At 35.9% G+C, this 19,286-nt stretch overlaps 1 protein-coding gene and 1 non-coding gene across 2 annotated transcripts; both read right to left on the minus strand.

Moving 5' to 3' along the window:
- Positions 1-526: 526 nt before the first annotated feature.
- On the minus strand, positions 527-599 carry TRNAK-UUU (transfer RNA lysine (anticodon UUU)). Its single transcript has one exon. It is a non-coding gene; the product is annotated as a tRNA-Lys (tRNA).
- Positions 600-2,659: 2,060 nt separating this feature from the next.
- LOC125222085 (putative serine/threonine-protein kinase PBL11) lies at positions 2,660-5,068 on the minus strand. Its single transcript, XM_048124515.2, has 6 exons — positions 4,667-5,068; positions 4,217-4,545; positions 3,913-4,048; positions 3,638-3,780; positions 3,412-3,535; positions 2,660-3,313 (listed from the first exon to the last, which is right to left on the minus strand). Exons 1-6 carry the CDS (start codon positions 4,722-4,724, stop codon positions 2,859-2,861), a joined length of 1,245 nt encoding a protein of 414 aa, XP_047980472.1. The 5' UTR covers positions 4,725-5,068; the 3' UTR covers positions 2,660-2,858.
- Between the last annotated feature and the right edge of the window lie 14,218 nt (positions 5,069-19,286).

Consider the following 19,286-nt stretch of genomic DNA (forward strand, 5'->3'; position numbering starts at 1 on the left):
CCTGTTGAATGTGTATTTGGGCCTTCCTTCACTATTAGTCTATTGGTCTTTATTAATCGAGGGAAGTAAATTTGAGTAGAGTAATGTACAACTATAATATACCCACCCCATTGTCCACAATCAATAGTTATCCTCGACAAAAGGTGGCGTTTTGTTTCCTAGATAAAATAGTATCAAGATATATTTTATAATTGAGTTATAAGATTATTTTAATTAAAAGAGATTAACTATGACTAATTATCCCATTATCCATTCAGAATTTAATCATGAGATTCAATCTCATAAACCAAACACACAATATATTTAATTTTTCGAAATACAATCTTGAAAATCCAACAGTCTCTAATAGTAACACTTTATCTATTTTTTACTTTCTTTCTCTTTTGTATTTTATCAATTTTAGTATAATACTTTATCTATTAATGTAAAGAGTAAATTGGAAACGAATGGAAAAATTTATCCAACAAAAATTAAAAATAATTTAAATAAAAAGGATTCAACAGGAAAACTAAAATAGAAGCTAAAACGCCGTCTGTGGGAATCGAACCCACGACCACGTGGTTAAAAGCCACGCGCTCTACCAGCTGAGCTAAGACGGCCAGTTAAAAGCTTTATTGGATCTATAATTTAGTAGGTTATAGTACTATATAAGTAGATTATAGTATTAGTACTATATACTTCTATCTAGGGATGTCAATCGGGCCAGCCCACCGGGTTTCGGGCCAACCCTATTCGGGTTGCGGGTTAATCGGGTGCGGGTTAATCGGGCTGTGATTTTTTCGGGTTATAAAAGTTCAACCCTAACCCTAAAAGCTCGGGTATTGGGCTAGCCCAGCGGGCTAATCGGATTGCTACCGATAAAATTAGCGCGCGTTCAATCTAATAAATAATGGTGAAAATTAGTTACATTTATAAAATGTAAAATATTTAATTATGATAAATTTGAGATATATGCTTAAACTCAAATATAAACATGATCAAATACTAATATTTTATATTTATGCAAAATAAAACATAAACATCAAAGAAATTTTAAAGCATGTTTTAGAAATTTAAATATATTTTTCAGTGAATTTGAAGTTTCTAATTTGTATATCCATTATTATGTTAATATATAATTTATATATTTAATATATAAAATTGAAAGTTATTTTTTTAGTAAACTATATTATAAAATAATCAATGAAGTGTCGAATTAGAGTCAAACAAATAGCATGATAGAAATTTTATCGGGTTTTCGGGACAGCCCATCGGGTGTTCGGGTCTGGCCCTAACGGGTTGCGGGTTAATCGGGTGCGGGCTAATCGGGCTGTAATTTTATCGGGCTAAAAATTTTCAGCCCTAACCCTATAAATTTGACGGGCTATTCGGGTCGGTCCACGGATTGCGGGCTACATTGACATCCCTACTTCTATCATCTACACGACATTGAGCTTTTGTAGAGATGACAATATGCATCGGAAAGATCATTGATGAATGTAGCATTTTTAATTGGAATATACAATATTGAGATTTCAGTAGAGTTGCGAATCTCACACTTATTCGCAATTATTATTAGATCATGTATAGTAGTATTAAAACTTAGTATTCTATATTTATAATTATAAATAGTATTAAATTAAAACTGTCTATAATCACCTTTTGTGTTGTTGGGATCATAGTTTATTGGGCGTGAAACTTGTGCATGTGATTCTTGTTCTTTCGTAGTATACATTAATATATGCACATAAATAAATTTAAATTTAAATTCAAATTCAAACGTAGCTAGCTCTGTTAAATAGGAAAAAAATAAATAGAGAAGAGAGGGTGAAAGAAGACTTTGAGAGAGGGAGGGAACAGATTGAGGGTTAAGGAATTTTTTTATTCTTTCTTAATTTCACTCTTAAATTTTAATGATGTAGGAATACTAAGAGATATCATATACTAAGACAAAGAAGTTAAATAATACTAATACTTATAGAAATAAATTATAAAAATAATAATGCTAGTATAAATTTTCAGCTTAGTTCAGGTAATAAAATAAAATAAATATATGCAGCGTGATTTTGGGAATGGAGGTTTTTATAAAATTGTAACAATGGGGAAACGAAGACTAATTGGGCACCCAAGTGATTGCGACACATGCACTCTCATTGTAACTCTGTCCCTCTCTCTCTTTATTGTCAAATTTAGCTTTATCTGATCTTACTCAATTATTATGAAAAGTTGAGGAATGAATATTTCTGCTGTCATGACTCATACTACTACCAGTCCCACAAATATTGTAGACACCGTCAAAGTAATGCAAACAAATCATTCACCAATTTCTATATGAGATTTTGATATCATAAACACACTCATTCTCATACCATCAATTACTATGAATTTTGGGAATCTGATGGAGTAGTTTATACTGGTGAAATGATATTTGTATTTTACTTTTCTGCAAATTAATCTGATCAATTTTGAAAAATATTTAGAGACAAACATGATTTTATCCTATATTTACATTAACATAACCAAACTCCTTGTATTCAAAATAAATCAGAATATCATTTGATACGAGAAGGAATTTATACTCCATCCAATTAAGTGGAGTACTTGTTTTTTAAATCAATTTTACTTCCTGAATGTTTGTTTATCTAATCTTGACTCTATTTATAAAATGAGAATTCTCATATACACATAAAAGATACTCCATTTGAATATTACAGCAGCATGTATATCATCAACCACAAGAATCTCAAAACTGTGAAGGCTACACCAATACATGCATTACAGAATACCCAAAAAAAGAATATGTACAATCTTCAGAAAAAAAGGGGCAACCAGAGAGTGTTTGTTGCTTGCTTGCTTACAGGCAAGTATAACTAAGACGTCTATGCGTAAAGAGCAGGTCTCGGATAAGCAGACGCTGGGCGCCCTCCTCCAGCAGTGGTCTTGCTCTTGCAGGACTTAGGTTCGGTATTTGAATTTGATTGGCGTTTCCTATTCAGGGCGTGATCTTTGTCCTTCTTATTGGCGTCCCTTGAGTCGTGAAGCTGTTCCAGGGCTGTTATCACCTCATTCATATCAGGCCTAGCTCTGGGATCCATAGATATGCATTGGTAAGCAAGGGTGGCTGCCTTCACGGCTAGATCAACTGTATACTGCCCTTCAATGCGGCTATCAATCAGACGGAACATTCTGCGCTTGTTTGTCAGGTAAGGCTTTGCCCACTCCACCAGATTATGCTCTCCCGTGGGGCGGTTCTTGTCTATTGCTTTTTTACCGGTTAGAATCTCCAGGAGCACCACTCCAAAGCTGTATACATCGCTCTTCGTGGTTAAATGGCCTATAAAATGCAAGGCATCGCCCAATTAAGATCAACAAAAAAGAAGCAGATGCATAAAACCATGTCAATTATGAATTAATCATGCCATATCATCCTACCTGTGGATAGATACTCGGGAGCAGCATATCCGTAAGTACCCATGACTCGAGTGGAGACATGACTCTTGTCGCCTGTTGGCCCATCTCTGGCCAATCCAAAATCAGAGAGTTTGGCATTGTAGTTCTGCAAGCATAAAGCAAAGCCCCCAAGAAATGAGAATAGAGAGCAAATAGTATGTATCAAGAGAGGCAAAAAAACAGCAGTAAATGCTCTAGATGTACCCACCGAATCAAGCAAGATATTAGAAGTCTTGAAGTCCCGGTAGATCACTTTTGTTTCTGCATTATGAAGGAAGGCAAGGCCCCTTGCGGCACCCAACGCAATTTTCACTCTTAGGCTCCAAGAAAGCGGCTGGAAGTAAGATCCTCCTAATTCACCACTCACCATTAGAGTTACATGGATAAGAACTTGTCAAGTACATAGGAAATACAAAGATCGTGCTGAATATACAGTGAAGAGTAAATTAAGGTATCATCTAGTACTATGTTATACTGACTTACTTCTGAATAGATGATTCTCCATGCTACCCTTTGGCATGAACTCGTATACGAGAAGTCTGTGGTCATCCTCTAAGCAATAACCGATTAATTTCACAAGATTGGGATGACGCAACTGCCCTAGATAGTTGATTTCAGCCTGTCAATTCGAAGGAAGGATGTCAATGAAAAGGTGTATCTACATATGAAAGAAACAAAACAAGTATAAGTAGACGAAGCTACAACTTAAACATGGCAATATTATAGTTATAGGCAAGGGAAAAACAAAGAAGAAGTCTAATGGGTATGGTAGAATGTGCTGACATACCAACCATTCCTTGTGGCCTTGCCAGCCCTCTTGGTTAAGCCTTTTAACAGCAACCACCATGCTAGAACCAGGCTTTGAAGCTGCCAGAGAATGCTCATCAATCCATCCTTTGAAAACAGAACCAAAGCCTCCTTCCCCCAACACGCTGTCCGGGCGAAAGTTTCGCGTGGCCGCCTTTAGATCGCTGAATGCAAAGTTTTTCACGTTGGAGGACTGCAGAATCTCACCTTCACTCCGAGGAGTTGGAGGTACGGATGCAGAGGACCTCTTGCTGCTCGAATTGCTTAGCTCCGTCCCATCTCCACTTATCATTTTCGAAGAAGTTGCACCTATAAAACCATATTCAAACTTACATTTGTGTACATCAAATTCAAGAAAACAAGCACAGAGCAATGCAGAAAAACAGTTGAAATACAACCAACACTAAAACGAGGGAATTTGAGCATGTACCTGTGCCAGTAGAAAAAGGGCTCTCGGCCTTTATCTGGTTGCTCAAACAGATCCCCATTCCCAGCAACAGAAACAGAGTTTTACACACAAATTCAAAACCAAACCTCAAGATTACATTTTTCGTGAGTGTAAAGACCGAATTTTGATCGCAGCGCCAGATCTGAGGAAAATTTTTTGCTCTCTCTCTCAAAATTAGGTGTCAGCTGCCAACCACACGAGTTAAGTAGTATTACTTACAGCCTGATGCTGTGTATTGTAAAAGGAGATGTTCAACTTTTTTATGTGGAAAAAGTAAAAGGAAAGATGGAATTGGAATTATTATGGAAAATATGAGGAGCTCAGGGTTGTTTGCTTATATGTTGCCGACGAAGTCGTGTTGGTGAGGTTAATGAAGAAGAAGCCTTTTTTAGACGTTTGTAAATACTAAATTGTGGGCTAGTATGAAAGATTGACTTTCGTCCTGTCTATGCTAATTGCTACCCAAAGGGACCATTTCTTGTTTCAATTAATCACCTTTTTTCATACCGTATTTTAGTATTATATGAGCTGTTCTATTGGATTTATATGTGTATGTGTGCAATAAATAGGAGTACAACTAATTTGTCAATAAATTAATAAAGTTATCAATGGCAGGTACCTACATTCGAATTTCTGCCTCTATCCCAAAAAAGCAAAACAAAGTCAAAACTCAATCGCTTGTGGTTTATGAATATGGTGTTTAAATGAAGTCTTAATTTTGTCAAGTTGGCTTATGTTCAATTTCATATACACTAAAATAAGTGTAGCTTTGGCCACGCTAAGTAAGATACCTTTGTGTCCTGAATTCTGGAGTTGTTTACCAATAATCTAGAAACTATGGCTCTCGAGGAAAATATGGTTCAATTAATTATCTTTAACTAATTATGATAATCGTATAATAATATAGGTTGCCAGGCTGGATGTAGAGAGACTCAGAATGGAAACTACTATGCAATATAGTATATACTTCCTAATTTTTATTAGTAAGATTTAATAATATGAAGCATCTTCAGCAAAGTGCTTAGTTATAAACTTTAAGGATCTGAATTTAATAAATTTCTGTTTATGAAAATTAATTAGTCGGGAGCAACAAAAATTATATTGATGTGATGAGTCATAAGTTTGAATTATGGGAATAGGGTATTGAAAAAGTGACATGCTTTGGGGTGGCGGCCGTAACTTGACAAATCTGTGATATGTTGCCAACCTAAGCAAAAAGTATATCAAATGATTCAAATACAAGTAAATGTATTTAATTAACGTTGTGTTGGAAAATCCAACTGGGCAAAACAAATTTTGGTTTAACCTCAATCGTGGACAACCAAGAATGTAATACTCCATTTTTTACAAATTACAAGCACTATTGAATTTTATCCCAAACTTTGTTTATATATATGAATATGATATGATAAAGCCTATTTGCTGTGACTTGTGAGTCGCCGTAGACCGATTGGAGCCATGCGATATATCCTTGTACAAAATGAAAATAGAAAATCGTTATCACATTAGTTGGATAAATTGAAGCATATAAACATTTATTGCGCAGCTTAACATTGGCTACCAGTACACAACTTTGGATTAAACGTGATAATTATGATAGGTAGCAGGCAGTACCAACTATACGCATTAATGCCTGCATTATTGCTCTTTCTTATCTATTACTCTCTCCACCCCACTTTAGGAGTCTCAGTTGAGTCCATAAGCAGACCCATATAAAAATAAGGTAGGGCTAAAGCCCTTAATAAAAATATTTTTTAAACTATTTTCTTTTATAAATTTTTAAAATTTATTCAAATTTAATGTAAATTATTATATAAAAACCCTTATAAATGATCTAAAACACCAAAAATATAACTTTACCATTTCTCCACTTTAACTATTTATTATCATTTTTATAAAATGAGTGCAGAAACGGAAGTGTGACTCCTAATGGGGGACGGAGGGAGTATTTTTTTCTGTGTCCGCCCCTAGTTGAGTCGGACACATGTTTTAAGAAAATGTTTAAGTGTGTAAAAAAAAATGTTGTAGTGAATGTTGTGATCCACTTTTTGACATTTTTTGACTTACTTTGTAGGCCTTTTTTATTAGTTTATCTGATACGCTCGGATTTTGTACGGTTTTAAGGCCATTATTTGGCCCGTTTTTAAGGTCAAAGTTGCATTACATATCCATTATTTGCATATTTTATCTATTTTGGTATTTTTAACATGTTTTGTGAGATATGTGCATATTTGAGCCAAAAAAGGGAGTAAAAACGCTAAGTAGGAATCTGGAGCTTCTCCGGCGACCGCCGTAACACTTCCGGCGACCGCCGGCGCTTAGTGGAGACAAAGACACACCCGGCGACCTCCGGGAAGTGCGTGGCGACCGCCACAAGGAGTCAGAAGCTACTGGACTGCGCGCGGCGACCGCTGGCCAAGGTGCGGCGACCCGCCACAGAAACGCGGCGCGCGACAGCTGTCTTCAAACTCAATTTTCCGGCGATCCTGAAGTCCGATCGGAGCGTTCTACACACCATTCTCTTCGTCTTGAAAAGATCTTCAATATGGTTCAAGAATTAACTCAATCAGAGTTCTGTGAAGAGAGTTGTGGCCGTTCTACCAAAGTCGCGCAAAGCTGCCAGCTGCAGTCTATGCGGGAATTTGAAGAAGGAAAAAAGATCTTACCTTGTGAAGCCAAATATTTTCCTTCTACTATGGGGAACGAAAATTACATATTTCCTAATGCTTGGAGGACACTTATTACCAAATTTAAATCCTTCTAAAGCCTATATATACCCCATAACCTCATTCATAAAATTGAACCCTTCCTTAGCCCCCAAAAGGGGAGCTTTCATAGCTCCTCCTCCAACCCTAATCTTTCATCATCTTTTTGCCAATTACTTCCATAGCATAAATTTGAGAGTTCTTCATTGTGCAAGGGGTTGGAGAAAGAAGCAAGAACATCAAGAACGGCAAGGATTCAACCTACGGGTTTTATTTGCTTTAGTTTTATGTTCCAATTGTTTTCACTCCATTCTATGTTTTTAGCTTATTCAATTATGTCTAACTAAATTCATAGGATTCTTTGGATGTGTTAGTAGCAACTTTGGTTATACAATTCCGTTTTCTATTTAATATCCGTTTTGTTTTTACTTTGTTTCTTCCCTAAGTTAATCATGATGCTTCATAATTGAGTGACACAATTATGTATGATTCAATACAACTTGCTTCATAACTGTGACAGAGTTCTAGCGAGTTAGATCCACTTAGTAGACACTACAGTTAGCTTCCTTTAAAACGGTACTGTTAATTGAGAGTGAGGACTTTTCAAGGGTCTTAGGAGCTTTTAGGAGTTACGTGTTAGGATTGACAACCCTAATCTTGTAATCAACATTTGTATCGCATGAGCATAAGCTAGGTGACTCGTTCTATCAAAGTAATAACTGTGCTAGGGTATTGTAGTTTGGAATTTGTATAACCATGAACGCACATCCATGGAATTCTCTTATCTCTCATATTTTATCTTTGTGATTTAATTGCATTTAGTTGTTTGATTGCTTTTAATTGTTTTTACTTTCAAAAATCCAAAACTTCTCTTGTTTCTCTAGATAGTATTTGACGCTTAGTACATAATAGCCAGTTGCAACTATATTCCCCGTGTTCGATATCCGGTACTGACCTTTAGCTATACTAGATCTACTCTGTATACTTGCAGGTTTATTTAGTGCTAATAAAAAGTGCATCAAGTTTTTGGCGCCGTTGCCGGGGAATATTTTTGCTTTAAGCTGATATTGTAGAAAGGTTGATTATACTAATTTAGAGTGTAATATTATTTAATTTTATTTTTCTTTTGATTTTTTTTGATGTACTTGAGGAGAGCAAGGAGCGCAACAATGGATGCGTTTCAATATTGGAGACAGCCGACATGGGCATACACCACCAATGATGAATCCGAGCAAAGGTGCCGTGGACTTGAATTCATAGTACAAGAACTTGAAAGACATAGAGAGGAGAGTTTACAACAAGGAATTAGAATGGAAAACACGATGAAGTCCATGGAAAAGAAATGCAAAGAGATCAATGAAGGACTTGGAAACATTAGCAAGAGGATCACTGAGGCGATACTTCCATATTTTGAAGAAAAACCAATCATTGAAGAAGAAAAGGAGGAAAAGCCCCGCACCAATTGGGAGGAACGGTTAGAAATTTGCATCATTGAGGTACAAGAAAATAGGAAGGAGACCAATCAGAGGTTGATGAATTTGGAAAGAAACACCGACCTTTTAGAGCAAGGATTCGCAAGTCTTGTCGCACAAGTGGGGGAATTGGAATACAATGTGGGGAATCTTGCCACTGCAATAGGGAGTAAAGAAAAAGAGAAGGAACAAACTGACCCCTCACCCGCCGTTGATCATCCTCAGCGGCCGGCTGCACATCTTCACAGCGGTCCACCGGGAACGTCACAGCCATCCGGGGCCGATTCGGACATAGATGCAGAGCAGCCGGCGGCGGCCGCTGCACCACTTTGCGGCGGTCCGCCGCCTGAAAGTCAGTCCCCAGAGTCGCAGGTTCCTAACGATGACACCATGACCATGCCTTCCCATGAGGTTGAAGAAGACGAGACAAATAAAACTGTGGTTAATTCTTTCAAACCCTCTCTTTCTATAATGTTAATTCCTTTTATTGCTGTCAAAGCTGATTTTGGTGAAGATTCACAATTAAGTCATGCATGGAGGAAAAGTTGGAGCAAAACCGAAAAATCCAAGTTCAAGCTAAGAAGTTGTCCGAAATATCTGAGGTACGATTTGTGTGGGTTCAATCTTTTGTGTCCATTGTCACATTCTGTGTTTGCACAATCTTCTGCTGCAGCACTTGATAAGCTCCGTAGAGCATGGGTGAGGTATAAAGTCCAATGTTGATAGCTTTCTTGTTTTTAGTAGTTTCTAGTTTTATTTTTATTTTCACTTTGTTTTAAAATTTTCGTTTTAATTATTTTTTTTCGTTTTTTTAAAAAAAAAAAAAAAAACTTTTTCTCTATGTTTATTTTCATTTTTCTCCAAAAAAAAAACAAAAAAAAAAACAAAAAAAAACAAAAAAATAAAAAATAAAAAAAATCTGGAGCAGGGTTGGCGGTCGCCGCGTTAGTTGTGGCGGCCCGCCGAAAGAAGAACAGTAAGGACAGGCCATCCACGGCGGTCCGCTGAACTGCAGTCAGCGACCGCCGCAGCGTGTTAGACGCGAGATTCTCACATCAGGTATGTTCCTTCTTTCATTCTTTCATTCTTTTTCTTTCTAACCCTAGCATCACTTCCTCCCCTCTCTTTAAATTCTATTTCTCCACATTATTCACACACCCACACTCCAAATTCGCATTACTCAATTAAATTCTTTGGATTCTACCGAATTGTTCTTGTGCTCAATTGTCAACCAACGCAAGGTACGTTCTTCTTATAATTTCTGAGCTTTGATCTTGAATACTTTTATTGGATGACTTTGTTGTTGGTATATATTTTGGTAGTTTACCATGGAGTTTGATGGGGGATGATATACTTTTTATATTTTGTTGGTGAATTTGTGAGTTGGATTTATTGGAATTGATCATTGTTGGGTGTGCTGGAATTAACTTCTTGTTGTGGATGAAATTTGAATACCCCGTTGATTTGATTGTTGATACGCACAGTTCATGTTCATAGCATTGTGAGGCTATTTTATCTTGCATGACTTGTGTATATACTTGAGCTTATATTGTTTTGCATGTCTTGGTCTATTGTTGAAAATTCTTGCAAATTAGTGGGGGATAGAGATCTTGATGGGGGATGATTTTTGAATCAATGTGGATTACTTTGTCTTGCATGTGATTATCTTACACCTTGATTTGGTTCAAGTTTGGGGGATTGCCAAATACTATGTGTTGTATCCTACTATAATTTTCTTCATTCTATGCTCACACTGCGAATTTGTAGGTACAAAGGCATCCCAAAGGAATTCCCACGATGGGGGATAACATGAGCTTCAAAGAACGTCAAGCTAAAGACGAAAAATAAGCGCTTGTTGGGAGGCAACCCAACCATTTATTTCCAGTTTTTGAGTATCTTTTGGTTTTTGTTTGTTTTGTTTTCTGCTTTGAAAAAAAAAAAAATTCGCAGGTTCTGACCCTTACGTGGCGACCGCTGCAAGCGCTGCGGCGGTCCGCCACCTGCTCGCTGGAACAATCTGACGATGTGCGGCGACCGCCGGCCAGGCCGCGGTGGCCCGCCACCTGAGCACAGTTTCCAGCGCGATTTTTCGAATTTTTCAAATTTTCGCCCCGTCAACCTCTGCGCGAAAATTTTCAAGGTATGTTTTCTTCTTAGTAGTTCACTCACGTCCCTACCGACTCTACAAACTTATTTTACACTTTGTTGTAAATAAGTTTGGGGGGATGAAGTGGTGGACCGTGAGTTTAGGTTTTTGTTTTATGGTTTTATTTTTGCTTTAAGTTTTTTTTTTTATTTTGTTTTTCAAAACCCCGTAGGAGAATCTTGTTGTTTAAAATGTTTTCTTGAATCCATGTCGTGAACTTAACATGAAGAACTTAGAAACACGCATGCTTAGGGACACACTTTAGATCGAGTTGCCGATGATATTACATTCCATCTATGTTTAAGTATGGCTTAACGTTTTGATTTGATGGTTTGGTAAAAAGGTGCATAATTAGTGAATTGCTTGTTCGCCTTGAATCGTGCTTCTATCTTGTGAGATTTGAGCCTTAAATTCTTTCTTGTGTGATTTATCTGTATGCATGTATATGTTTCTAGAACTTGCTCTTAGTCTGCCTAAGTTTACATAGTGTTTAAGCTGATTTAGGAGGATGTTAGGCCGTCTTTTCTTAGCTACTTTTATATCCAAAATTTTCGACCCTCTCAATTTTTCCTTTGGAGCCAATTTTGAGCCTTTAAGCCTTTTCTTTGGAAGCCAAAATAAATGGGGGGACAATTCCTTGGGTTAGTATAGTTTTGTTATCTTCTTTTGTAAAGGAATTGGAGAGATAAGGAGGAAAGTATAAAAAGTAGTGTGCTTAATATTAAGAACGTACAAGTTGCGAAATTGAGAAAAATTCCAAATATGTGCTTGATCTTAGAAAAAAAAGAAAGGATGTGTAAAAGAAAAAAAAAAGAAGAAAGAAATAGAAAAAAAAAAAGAAAGAAAAATATGTGTGAAAGGTTGTGAAAAAAAAAAACGAAGGATTGAAAGTAAGTTGAAGGAGAAAAATAAAGTGTTAGAAGTGCCTTAAGTTTTAGAAAAGTGGAGTCATCCTAACTCTACTTGGGATTTTTTTATATTCAAGTCACTTTTTAGCCAAATATTCCTCACCTACCAAAGAGCCTACGTTACAACCGAAAAGAAAGACCTTTCGGACTTTTGATGCTTAATCACATTGAGTAGAGGAGGGATTAGACTTTGAGCAAGCCTATAGTAAACTTTGCATGATGCATGATTTGAGTGATTTACACTTTACCTTTATACACTTTGAGAGTGAGAGAAAGAACGCTTCCCATCTTTGGAAGTTTGCCACATGTGAGTGCTTGAATTCAAGGTGTTCCACGAGTTAGTAATGAAAGTGCACTATTAAGCCTTGCTTGATTTGATTGTGTTAATCCATACTTAATCTATTCTTTCATCTTTTGAGGCAATTATGACGTCTAGTCTTTGTGCATTCCGTGCGTCTATTCTTGTGTCTTTATTGTTTTGTTAGAGGACAAACAAAAATGTAAGTTTGGGGGAGTTGATACGCTCGGATTTTGTACGGTTTTAAGGCCATTATTTGGCCCGTTTTTAAGGTCAAAGTTGCATTACATATCCATTATTTGCATATTTTATCTATTTTGGTATTTTTAACATGTTTTGTGAGATATGTGCATATTTGAGCCAAAAAAGGGAGTAAAAACGCTAAGTAGGAATCTGGAGCTTCTCCGGCGACCGCCGTAACACTTCCGGCGACCGCCGGCGCTTAGTGGAGACAAAGACACGCCCGGCGACCTCCGGGAAGTGCGTGGCGACCGCCACAAGGAGTCAGAAGCTACTGGACTGCGCGCGGCGACCGCTGGCCAAGGTGCGGCGACCCGCCACAGAAACGCGGCGCGCGACAGCTGTCTTCAAACTCAATTTTCCGGCGATCCTGAAGTCCGATCGGAGCGTTCTACACACCATTCTCTTCGTCTTGAAAAGAGCTTCAATATGGTTCAAGAATTAACTCAATCAGAGTTCTGTGAAGAGAGTTGTGGCCGTTCTACCAAAGTCGCGCAAAGCTGCCAGCTGCAGTCTATGCGGGAATTTGAAGAAGGAAAGAAGATCTTACCTTGTGAAGCCAAATATTTTCCTTCTACTATGGGGAACGAAAATTACATATTTACTAATGCTTGGAGGACACTTATTACCAAATTTAAATCCTTCTAAAGCCTATATATACCCCATAACCTCATTCATAAAATTGAACCCTTCCTTAGCCCCCAAAAGGGGAGCTTTCATAGCTCCTCCTCCAACCCTAATCTTTCATCATCTTTTTGCCAATTACTTCCATAGCATAAATTTGAGAGTTCTTCATTGTGCAAGGGGTTGGAGAAAGAAGCAAGAACATCAAGAACGGCAAGGATTCAACCTACGGGTTTTATTTGCTTTAGTTTTATGTTCCAATTGTTTTCACTCCATTCTATGTTTTTAGCTTATTCAATTATGTCTAACTAAATTCATAGGATTCTTTGGATGTGTTAGTAGCAACTTTGGTTATACAATTCCGTTTTCTATTTAATATCTGTTTTGTTTTTACTTTGTTTCTTCCCTAAGTTAATCATGATGCTTCATAATTGAGTGACACAATTATGTATGATTCAATACAACTTGCTTCATAACTGTGACAGAGTTCTAGCGAGTTAGATCCACTTAGTAGACACTACAGTTAGCTTCCTTTAAAACGGCACTGTTAATTGAGAGTGAGGACTTTTCAAGGGTCTTAGGAGCTTTTAGGAGTTACGTGTTAGGATTGACAACCCTAATCTTGTAATCAACATTTGTATCGCATGAGCATAAGCTAGGTGACTCGTTCTATCAAAGTAATAACTGTGCTAGGGTATTGTAGTTTGGAATTTGTATAACCATAACTGTGAACGCACATCCATGGAATTCTCTTATCTCTCATATTTTATCTTTGTGATTTAATTGCATTTAGTTGTTTGATTGCTTTTAATTGTTTTTACTTTCAAAAATCCAAAACTTCTCTTGTTTCTCTAGATAGTATTTGACGCTTAGTACATAATAGCCAGTTGCAACTATATTCCCCGTGTTCGATATCCGGTACTGACCTTTAGCTATACTAGATCTACTCTGTATACTTGCAGGTTTATTTAGTGCTAATAAAAAGTGCATCATTATCCCAACCGGGACTCCTAAAGCGGGATGCCCGAATTGATCAACCGGGACTCCTAAAGCGGGACGGAGAGAGTACTATTAATTCCTAAGAGCATCCACAATGAATGCCCTAGTAGTTGTCATATCAACATTTCTTAGTCTGCCTCTTTGTTCTGCAATGGTTTCGCCCCATTGTCCGCCCTATAAATTATCCATTTTTCATTTCAATTTTAATATTATTTTTTTATGTTTACACAAAATAAATAGCAAAATTAGATATTAAATTAAAAAACTAGCAAAACATACATTACTTAAACAATTTCAACGACCCCTACATGCCCAAACTTCTTCAACCATGTCGCTCATGAGTTGAAGATGGGTTTGCCGGCTGCGCATATTCTCCTCTGCTTGTAATCTCTCACTGACTCCAAAGGCTAAACCTCGAATGACCGGCGAGGTTGCATGACTTGCGCTCGATTCGGCTTCATTGTCGGACCAATCGTCAGCTCTTGGACCTTCATCGTGAATAATCATGTTGTGCAAGATGATGCAAGCGTACATTTTGGAAGAGTGAGTGAAAGAGAGATGTTTGATTGGGAGATGTTGTGTGAGATGTGAGAGATGTGTGAAAATTGTGTGAGAAATGAGTGAAAATGGAATATATTTATAGATACAAATTAAAAAAAAATATGAAAACACGTCGCTCGTCTTCGGTCGTCGTCGTCTGACGCCTTGCAATGGGCGCCTGAGGCATCGCGCAACGCATCGGGCGATCAACCCAAGCGAACGAACTTTCGGTCGTCCCACTCGAGCGCCTGATGCATCGTCCTCCTGCAATGGTCGGACGATCTCGCCCGAGGACGATTTTTCGCGGATCGTCCGCCCGATCCCCTTCTCATTGTGGATGTTCTAATGCATCATGCATAAAAAAATAGTCTTGTTTTTCATTTTGCATAGTCCACCAAATTTATCCTGTTTTATTGATAGTAAGTTTTCTTTCGTGAATCTCATTTTCTTTTAATTTACACTAAAACACTTATGTCGTTCATTAATATTCTAATAAAAATACTTTTTATCGACTGAGGAAGTACTATGGGCACACATGGAAACAAGGACACTAATATTTTATTCCCTTGTGGAATCATTTTACTATTTTGGTACATTCTATAGTAGTGGAGTTATTTCCTTTTTTAAATGAAAGTCAACACATTTCTTCTCATTTACTGTACTCTGTCTTATTTTATTTCTTTCTTCATCTCTCTATTTCATTTCTACTTTATGGAATGGAGGAAGTATAAAAATAATTACTACTCCCTCCGTCCCTCATTAGGAGTCACACTTCCGTTTCTGCACTCATTTTTCTCTATATTATTCTCTCTCTTATTTTACCATTTCTCCACTATAACTATTTATTATTATTTTTATAAAATGAGTGCAGAAACTGAAGTGTGACTCCTAATAAGAGACGGAAGGAATAATACTTTTTATCTGACTAAGGAAGTACCAAGGGAATACACGGAAACAAGGAGTAAAAGTGTACACTTTATACCCCAAAGATTAAGGCTTAGTAGTACTCCACTATATTAATTAATATTTCTTCTGTCCTATTAAAAATAAAATATTTTTTTTAGATTATCTCATTAAAAATAAATGTTTCTTAAAATAGAAATAACGTTATCTTTATTTTTTCCTCTTTTCTATTCTCTCATCTTTAACTCACACAGCAACACTATATAAAATCTCGTGCAAAAAAAATAAATGTTTCATATTTATTGAGACGGAATAAGTATTTAATTCAAACTTCAATAAAAATTAAAATCATCGATAGCTAGCGGTAGGAACTTATTTTGTCGTTGTAGAAGCTAGGCCTAGTAGGGTTGACTCCAATTTAACTATATAGCTTCTCGATTCTTTTTGATAATTTTCTCATGAGTAAAGACCAAAATTGGTCCCGAACATATGCTTATTTTATCATTTGATCCTAAACTTTATTTTTTGAATTTTTTGATTCTGTACATTTCAAATCGGATCACAATTGGTCATTCGTTAACAATTCCGTTAATATTTAACGATCAACAATTTTAATCACAATTTTGACCAATTACCAACTCCTAATCGTAACCTTAACAGCAACCCCCTCGATTGCAAGAAGAACTGCTACTCCATCCCCACCCCCTCCCCCTACCGCTGCCACCTCCGCACCTTCACCGTCTATGGAAGCTTCGACAGCAATTCTCACTCCCGTCCTTCGACGTCTCCGCCGAGGGAACTCTCATCTTTTCCTTCCGCTCCCCCTAGCCCCAATCCGTCAGAAATAAATCATCTTCTTTATACGGCTAACTGTATCTTCTTTCACTGCTTACCTATACAAACTTTTTTACACTAATAGTACATTCAATTAATTTTTCTCATTGTATTTAACACATTAATTGGCAATACATTGTATTGTAAATCCCATTAACCAGTAAATAAAACATCTTTATTGAGATGGATAAATTGTGTTATATGACTGCCCATAATAAAACATCTCCACGGAGATGGAGCTGCCGGAGTAGAAGCAGTCAGAGAGCCAGGGAGTGTGGAAGGCGTCGATGGAGTCAGCGTGGCAGTCTAATGGTGTATGTGGAGAGAAAAAGGGAGAAGAGGAAAAGGAGCATATGAAAAATTCTAGTTGAAGTGATCTGAGATTGCCTTAGCTTAATCGAGGATTGGATTAGTCAATTCATGAATTGAAACGGTGAAGAGGTGGCGGCGCCCATGGAAACTGATTGCCGCAAGAGAGAAGAGAGATAGGATGGGAGAGAGACAATTTTTTTATTTTCTAATTCATCTTATTTTAATTAATTATAGATTAATATTATAATTTAGTCAAAATTTCACTAATTGTCCGTTAACCGTTAAATATTAACGGAAGGACCGATTGTCATTCGATCTGAAATGTACAGGACTAAAAAGTTCAAAAGATAAAGTTAAGGACCAAAATGATAAAATGAGCATCTGTTCAGGACCAATTTTGACATTTTCTTATTACGGAGCACTACTATCTTTCTCTTTTCAAGTTCTTCAATTTAATTTTCATAATTTACTTCTTTTTTAATAGATATTTGTATGACTAATACATACTATAAACTTTAGTAGTAATATTTTTAAATCAAATCACATTTAGTTACTAATTTAAAATAAGTACTACTATAATAGATTAGTAATAATTTATAAAATTACCCTTATATATATTACATTCATAGAGAAATGATATGATACATACCTTATGTGAGCTCCTTATATGAGTGTCACTCTCGTTTAACACACATTTAGGGTTGTTCGTTTCGATTTATCTATTTAGTTTTACTCTAATACATTAAAAAATGTTATTACAATTTTTAATTTCACAAAACTCATAAAAATCAAAGCTCGATTTGCTCGATTTCTCAATAATTTCAAATAAATGAATAAAATAATAAATCAAGCTTTGATTTTTATGAATTTTGTGAAATTAAAAATTGCAATAACATTTTTTAATGTATTAGAATTAAGCTAAATAAATAAATCGAAACGAACGACGCTAAACGTGTGTCAAACAAGAGTGGTGCTCACATAAGGAGCCCACATAAGGTATGTAGCATATCATTTCTCTACATTCATATATGTGTAGTACTGTATATTTTTAACTAACAAAACATCATTTGTATTTCTAATGCATAATCCATCATCTACAATCGATAAATTGAAAATTCAATCAAATTAATTACTTTAGAACTGTGTTTTAAAGCTAACCGATCGCGCAGAACCAAAAGATGATTTTTGAATAAAGATAATATTTTCTACAAAAGTTAGAGCAAATAATCCATAATATAAAATCTAATAACATTCATTTCAAATAGAATAAAGATAACAAACTTTGCAAAAGCTAAATAAATTTGTCATATGTTAATCTAAGAATCTTTATTTCAAATAGTGGAAGTCATCCAAGATACAAGTACTATGAAATAATTTGTTTTTATTTATAATGAAAGTTTTTCATGAAAAAGTAAAGATAAAAAAAAATATTTGAGAAAATAAAACAAAGAGAATAAAGAGAATCATTAATTTTGAAGCTTTTAAGTCATTATAATTATTTTTCACCTTGGAGTCGCTGCCACTAGGTTTCAGCAGTTGGCTGCTACTCTCTATGTTCGTCATTAGGAGTCCATTTTCTTAGCGGCATGGATTTTAAGAAATATTAAAAAAAGTGGATGGAAAAAAGTTAGTAGAACGAGGATCTCACTCGTATATATTAGCTTTAATTGAAATGTGAGTGAAATGAGTTAGTGGAAAGTGAGACCCTATTACTATCTATAGTAAAAATGAACCAAAACTACTATTCGCGGATAGACTAAAATAAAAAAAACGGGTGTCCTATTTGCCGACGGATGAAGTATATAGATTTAAATATTTCTTATATGGTTAGTTTATTGTAATCCGGTTTACCCATCTTTTTCTAAAAAAAGAAAAGTTGTCCTTGACTGCATTCTTCCACTCCGAAGACTCCATCCACCCCTCTTATAGTAGTACTTTTGTTAAGTGCCACGAAATTAACTTTTCTTCGTCCACCTTTTAATTGATATCACATTATTTATGCATTTTAAAAACAAAACAAATAGTAGTACAAAGAATGAAAAGCGGATTTATAAGAGAACGGAAAATCTTTTTTTTTTTGGAATCTACTTTCGAAAGCTAAAAGTTAGTCCAGTCCACCCAACCCACGGCTTACGACTTTACACTTCACAATTGACCAGAAATTAATTGGTCATTTATTTATATTTAATATTTATTATCTGATTTAGGAGTATTTATTTATCTATGTACTATTTGAAAAGTCGGAAATGTATTAGTAATAGTAACGAGTGGGTTGGCTAATGCATTAATAGTGGTGAGCAATAATGCATATACCCAAAATCTGAATATTTGATCATAAGTTCATAACAATATCGAAATTTAAATCTGGTTCATTTATTTTCGAATTTCGGTTTGGTTTATAATTTTGATAAAAATCAGTTTTTTTAGCTCAGTTCAATTTGGGTACTATAAAAATTATCATATTCCCTCCGTCCACGAAAAATAGGACACATTGTGAATGACACGGGTTTTAATGTGGAATTGGTAAAGTAAGAGAAAGAAAAAAGTAAGAAAGAAGTAGTGTTAGTGGAATGTGGAGTCCATAAGTAGGAGAGAAATTGCTGAAAACTTTCCTTTTTAAA

Source organism: Salvia hispanica, chromosome 1 (assembly GCF_029641045.1).
Source record: "Salvia hispanica isolate PSC_SH4W2 chromosome 1, Shi_PSC_v1, whole genome shotgun sequence".
Taxonomy (NCBI): Eukaryota; Viridiplantae; Streptophyta; class Magnoliopsida; order Lamiales; family Lamiaceae; genus Salvia; species Salvia hispanica.

What these genes read in the sequence shown, in the direction of transcription:
- LOC125222085 (XM_048124515.2), bottom strand. Translation starts at nt 4,724, where the DNA reads ATGGGGATCTGTTTGAGCAACCAGATAAAGGCCGAGAGCCCTTTTTCT. An exon ending in CTAATATCTTGCTTGATTCG is followed by an intron (nt 3,536 to 3,637) that starts GTGGGTACATCT and finishes TTATGCTTGCAG; the next exon opens with AACTACAATGCCAAACTCTC. An exon ending in TCCCGAGTATCTATCCACAG is followed by an intron (nt 3,314 to 3,411) that starts GTAGGATGATAT and finishes TGCATTTTATAG; the next exon opens with GCCATTTAACCACGAAGAGC.